Source organism: Atractosteus spatula, chromosome 9, assembly GCF_055471065.1.
Source record: "Atractosteus spatula isolate fAtrSpa1 chromosome 9, fAtrSpa1.hap1, whole genome shotgun sequence".
NCBI classification, from domain to species: domain Eukaryota; kingdom Metazoa; phylum Chordata; class Actinopteri; order Semionotiformes; family Lepisosteidae; genus Atractosteus; species Atractosteus spatula.
The window spans coordinates 13,970,608-13,976,771 of NC_142714.1; the positions used below are offsets into that span (position 1 = coordinate 13,970,608).

At 37.2% G+C, this 6,164-nt stretch overlaps 1 protein-coding gene across 1 annotated transcript in view; it reads right to left on the minus strand.

Annotated features, from left to right (window-relative positions):
• The window catches only part of txndc16 (thioredoxin domain containing 16), a 68,054-nt gene extending 62,207 nt beyond the window's left edge, over nucleotides 1-5,847 (minus strand). The window contains exons 1-8 of the mRNA XM_088925417.1: nucleotides 5,786-5,847; nucleotides 5,430-5,550; nucleotides 5,087-5,274; nucleotides 4,355-4,437; nucleotides 2,614-2,687; nucleotides 2,087-2,161; nucleotides 1,001-1,122; nucleotides 206-296 (exon numbers count right to left, since the gene is read on the minus strand). Coding sequence (XP_088781543.1) covers nucleotides 206-296; nucleotides 1,001-1,122; nucleotides 2,087-2,161; nucleotides 2,614-2,687; nucleotides 4,355-4,437; nucleotides 5,087-5,246 — 605 coding nt within the window. The 5' untranslated portion in view covers nucleotides 5,247-5,274; nucleotides 5,430-5,550; nucleotides 5,786-5,847. The remainder of the gene's footprint in view (nucleotides 1-205; nucleotides 297-1,000; nucleotides 1,123-2,086; nucleotides 2,162-2,613; nucleotides 2,688-4,354; nucleotides 4,438-5,086; nucleotides 5,275-5,429; nucleotides 5,551-5,785) is intronic.
• Nucleotides 5,848-6,164: the final 317 nt, after the last annotated feature.

A 6,164-nucleotide genomic window follows, 5' to 3' on the forward strand; every position in this document is an offset into this window, starting at 1 on the left:
CAGAGGGGCAAGGGCCTCCCAAAAGATGAAGGTAAGAGACATGACACAAAAAGCTGCCTAACTGAAAGCAACAAAAGGATATCAGTATGTTCATTCAATGCAAACCCTAAGAGATGACAATTTTTTCATTCCTACATGTCCTCCCAACAAAAAAGGATTAGCTGAATACTTTTGCCAAGTCACACTGTCCTTGCTGCCGACTCACCCCAAGTGCTCCAGCACTGTGCCTCCTGTTGTCAGCACAAACTGATACTTGGCCCCATAGACAAAAGCAGTCTCCATCACAGCCCTGTGCTCTGAAATCATGACAAAAAAACAGCTCCTTCCAATAAGATGAATAACAAAATAAACGTGCATATTTACACCAAATTCTGATCTTTGTCAGAGGAGGTAGTCTCTAACGCAAAAGGCCTCAAAACCTAAACAATATACTAGCACTCCAAACATTCCACCACTTGTTTCAAAATCTGAGGCAACAAAGGTTGAACAGAAAGACTTCACAGCTTTGTGGAGCTGTAGCATTTCTGCACATGAATTTCATTGAAACCAGGCAGAAATCCTGGGGTATTTCCCATGGTAACAGGGACATTGCAAGCACAACAAAAACAACTAAGGGGACTGAGAAATGAAAGTTGAGAAATGAGGGATACCCAGGATTCTAAAAGGTATTTATTGGGGTAACACTTGACCGTGTTCAGGTGTCTGAATTTCTTTCTGCTCAAGTTATTAAAAAAAAGTTGGCAATAGGATAAATTAGTCATACAGGAGCAAAAATAATAACATAATAAAATTTCTATTAATGTAGGATTGAAGTGAGTCAGTACAACAATCAGCTCAAAACTACACACAGAAAGAGCAATAAAAAAATTCAAAAGAGCAGTACAATAATAATAACAACATACATTTCTTTGTAACCCAGGGAGACTTACACTGTTTTTTCTACTCGGACTATTTGACTGTAAACATGACTCATGTTTTATTATCACAAGAGCAAACGTACCAGGTACTCCCAGGGCCACGACGTGAGCGAGCACGACGTCTGCCCTCCCCTTCGCTGCTTTCTCGATGTGGAGCAGTTCTGCAGGCGTTTGAACATACTTCACCTCATCGAAGATGACAGTGCTACAGTGAGAGGAGTGATAGCTCAGACACAATCTCCCAGCCACATCTGGAATTCTGCATTCTAACAGCATTCAAGCTTTGAGAGCTGATTTATGGGGAAAAAATATACTTTTATATATATATTTTTTTTAAAATATATACTTCTATACAAGTGTTTCTCAACCTTTTCATCCCACAGAACACTTGCTTAAGTCTAAAAATGTGGCCGCACCCACACACACATCACTGACCCAAGCACGTTATCATGTACATGTATATTCTAAACAAAATTCATTTTAATGTTTAATCTGTGTTTGCCTTGAAATGGCATATCTGGCACAAATTTGTAGACTATGGAGCTAATATAGATATAAGTACCCTGAAATCATGTGAACCATTATTACAGTATGAAAGACAGAGGTCACTCAACTCATTTTGTGCCTCATTAAGGTCATCTCGTGCACCGAAATTAATGAAGGTTTGCCGCAGCAAAGGGTTTGAATACTTTCCATTTTCCTGTCATATTAATTATTGACTTTTTTGCATTCTGCTTTGAGGATGTAAGCTTTAAAACAACAAAATGCAAAAACTGTGCAAGGCTCTGAAGCCTATGGCAAGGCACTACATATACAGTACAATTTAATTTAATTATTATTCTCACACGATTTTTCCAAAATTCCACGACACACCCAATAATGTCTGCAGGTACACTATCGTGCCACAGCCACCTAGTTGAGAAATACTGTGTTGTAGAGCACCCTAACACACCGATGAGTCAGATATTCTGACCGAAGGTTCAAGTTTTTGCTGAGCCAAAGGAAAAACAGACCAGGTTTTGTAGTGATAAAGAGAAATAATATGTCCATTATGAAGATGGTATTAACATTTGGGTTAAAAAATGCATTTAGTTTTTCGATTTCAACGTTCGAGCATCTGAAATGAAGAAAGTGAGCCAGCATGAAGTTTACCAGTGCGGGACACTCACAAGAGTACATGAGCCACAATAGCATCAACATCAAAAACAGTGTCGATAGCAAAGCTCTTCAGGATTTCACCGCCTCTGAAAGGAGGAAACGAAAGAAAAAAAACAGCTAGCAGTCAAAGCAAATTCGGCAATTTCTTCTGTCCTCAGATTAGGCAGTCAGAGGTTTATAACTAGAAACAATACTCCAAAAAATTTAGAACCACTGTGCCCTTCCATTAAATCACTACACAGGTGAACGCCACATACTCATAGCTGAACACCAGCTACATTTAAAAAACGAGAGTTTAAATCAAAATGAAATACTCTGTAATACTTTGAAGACACCATTATTAAAACTTACTGCCGCCTTCCTAAAAGGAATTAAATGAACCTTAACATCATTAAATCTGGATGAGCCAGAGTGATTCATTCACAACTTGTAAAACTGACCTGTAGGCTGCACAGAAAGATTCATTTCATTATCTACTAAATCACTAAGATGGAAAGAAATATTTGGGTAAAGCAACACGAACGGGGGCTAAAATTACCGGAATAAATACACCTTCTTTGAGATGTCTCCACCAGTGCAATATTTTGGCACCTCCTCCCTGGAGCAATTTACCTACAAAACATAAAATAAATGAAAAATGGAGTCTACCAAAAAAGGACCTCAGTTTTTTTTTAATCTTGTAAAACACACCCTTGCCCATGAAAACCAGTTCTGCGAATAAATTATATACAATTACAGTATGCCTGAAAATGAGCTAAATACATTCTAGGAGAAAATGTGATTCCTGACACCTGTGATTCCCAGCCCTGGTCCTGTAGGAAGACTGTCTCTTCTAGTTTTTGCTGCAGTCAAGTTTTTAATAACCAGCTAATTTATTTCAATTTTCCATTTAAATTTGCTCTCAGCTTTCAGAAATTGTACAATGGAATATGTCAACTTGGTATTAACCCTGTACCAGTTTTAGAACTGCCTGCAATCAGGCGTGTTGCATGAAATCTAACCAACTAGATCTCTACAGAAGGAAAAAACACTCACCATGGGAATGTCTGATATACTGTAGTGTCGTTCTCACCTGTCTGTGCATCACATTTGATCAATCAGTAAGAGTTTTTTAGTCAGTAATAATGGCAATCAATATGAGAAGAAGCAAAGTTCTCTTTGCTGAATTTGTTTTAAAAAGTACCCTTTCAGTAGGGAATTTTTGACACCCAGGGCTGACCAAAGAAACCAGTTAAATATTTTTTTAAACAAGTGAGTGATTCAATTAAGCAATCAACTGAAAACCTGCAGCTACAGTGTTCCTCCAGGAGCAGAACTGGAAACCACTGTATTATGCTCAGCAATATGGTAGTTTGATCCCAGGGTTACAAACAAGTTGAATGCAAAAAGTGGGTATGTTTTTTTCTATATATTACCTTTGAGCTGGACAGGCCAGTTTATTTTCTATTGCATTTGACTTTTCTAAACAGCTTTAACTATAGCATAATATTCTAATACTAAGAATCTGTGAAAGAAAATTTAATTGGTATTTTCTTCACTGCTTCATTGCTTTCAGAACAATTTGGTTAGGTTCCTTTTCTTCCTCTGTGATCGACATCTCTGACAACAGAATCCTGTAATCTGATTCATTCAAACTCTGACATGCTTTTATTTATATCTACACTTCAAAGAAAAGGACATTTGGTATGATAACTACAGACCAAATAAGAAATATTAACTACCACCATAAATGTATCTGTTTCATCTCACACTTCCATAATCACAAACAAATGGGTCATGTGGGTGAAAATACTGGCAGGCAGCAGCTCCGGAAAATGACAATAAAACAGGGGAAAAAAATGTGCGACAAGTGTGAGTCATAATTTGGGAGATTAGACACCACTGCCAATAATGGAATATTCCAAATGTTAAAAACAGATATGTAAAAAAAAATAATTCAGCCCAGCATGTTAGGTTTATAATCTAAGCATTCAAATTCAATTATAGCTTGAGCTAAATCAGAATTCAAATCATAAAAATGCACAATTCATACAATTTTCCTAACGTGTGGTGATCATACACATCATGTAGAGGTACTGACAAAGCTGGCAGCATTATAACTGATCCTGAAAACAAAGTACCACTGTTAAATCATGCAAACAATACATGCATCTCCCTGAATAGGTACTGTAATTACTTTTAATTGTTCAGACTTTCAAACAATCATTTTTAATGTCTCGGGAATGCTACAGTATATGTCTCACACACCTAAGTAAAAGAATAAAGAAAACCTTAGTTACCTTAGCAACTAAAATGCCATAATCTTCAAGTGCCTCTGCAGACTTCTCAAACTTCTCAAGGAAAAGTCTAATGGTTGGATTGACTAAAACACCAAAACAAAATTCAGGATAAATCACTTTACACAATTAAATATAACAGACAAAAACACAGCCACACAACAATATGCTGTATCAACACAAATACTGCAATATACAAGAGAAAAACAGCTGTCTAGAAAGCCAGAATAAAATGAAAAGGTAGATTTTAAAGATAACCTTCATTGATTTGTGAATTAAGTACAACTCAGTAACATTCAAAAGTACCTAACCAATCGCATTATTCAATTTCCTTAAAAATCTAAGGGGTACAGCACTTTGATTCATTTCTATTAAGACGAGGCATAACAAAGTAACCATGCAAAGCTAAAATTGCTAAAAGACCTAGCAGGAAGATTAAATACCAATGGCCCTAGTGATGATCAGTAAGCACAGGATCACTATACATTAGAGACCATGCTGATAGGAATGTTTACATAAAGCATTAAAGACAGCGGCTATAATGAAGCACAAAATACAGTACAGGAAGTGTTATGTTTGTTCCCCTCCAAGAACATTGTTTTTGCATTCTTATCACGTTCATTGGGACGTCTAGATATATCTAATCAAAATGTTAACGAATAACGGTGGCGATTCCACGGACAGCACTTCGAGAAGCACCAACATAAAATGAACTTAACATTTCACCTTCTTTACCTTTATTTCCAAAATAAACGAACGATGTTTTCCCCGAGTTTTGGATGCCATAAAATCGTTCTTGTGTGCATTCTACCAGCTTGGCCCCATGCGTCGTGGAGTAAAAAGTACTAGGCGCCCACAACACCCAGATCACAAAACCCACCGTCTGCCACACCATGTTAAGAGGTAAGAGCAGAGACGTCAGGCTGTAAAATCGACACAATACACACAGGTATCTTAATATTTGCAGTTATTATCCCACAGCTAAAACTGGTTAAGAGCGTGCAAAAAAGGCAGACAAAAGCACATTATTACTGCATAATAATTTTTTTTCAAGCAAAGTATTTTTGTTGGGCTTTACCCCGAGTAGTTTTGTAGGTACACCAATGCATTTTTCTTTCAATCTGCAAATTCTCCACTGGTGGAATGTTGCATTTTTTATAAATCCTAAAGCTGTTGCCACCGTGGTTTGTACATTACACCTGCAAAACACAAATCTGAACATTTTAATTAATAAATAATTATTGTACAGTGTTAACAGCTTAATAAACTAATACTCCCCAACAACACACACAGTTGCATCGATCATTAAAGTTTGCCAAAAACAGTTAATGGAGCGGGTTCGCTTGTGCGCTAAAATACATATTTAATTGGCACCCTAAAATATATATAAATAACAATTTAACATTTTTCTCTTTTTAAAGAATGACTTAATACCTTTGTTAAAAACCTTCTACCATCAACCTCTCTCCCAGCAATGCCATAATAACCATCTTTCCATCAAACCAATCACAAGCGACCTTTTGCGGAAACCTCACATGGTGAAAACAGCCAATAGAATGCAGGTAGAGACAGAGCTAAACTGCTCTGTACCTCAACATCCAATAGTTTTACTCTTTCCCGTTCGAAGACAAGGAGCTGACATCATCAACATCCAATCAAAGGTACTCCTCGTAGGTCGATTTAACCAATACAGATGCACTTCTCGGATGAAGGCGGGAATAGAATTTCTTCGTGTTGAAGGAGGCACCGAAACTGTTGCCATTGTGGCTCAAATACAGCTGTTTTGGCGTATACATCTGCCGGTGGATTTAGA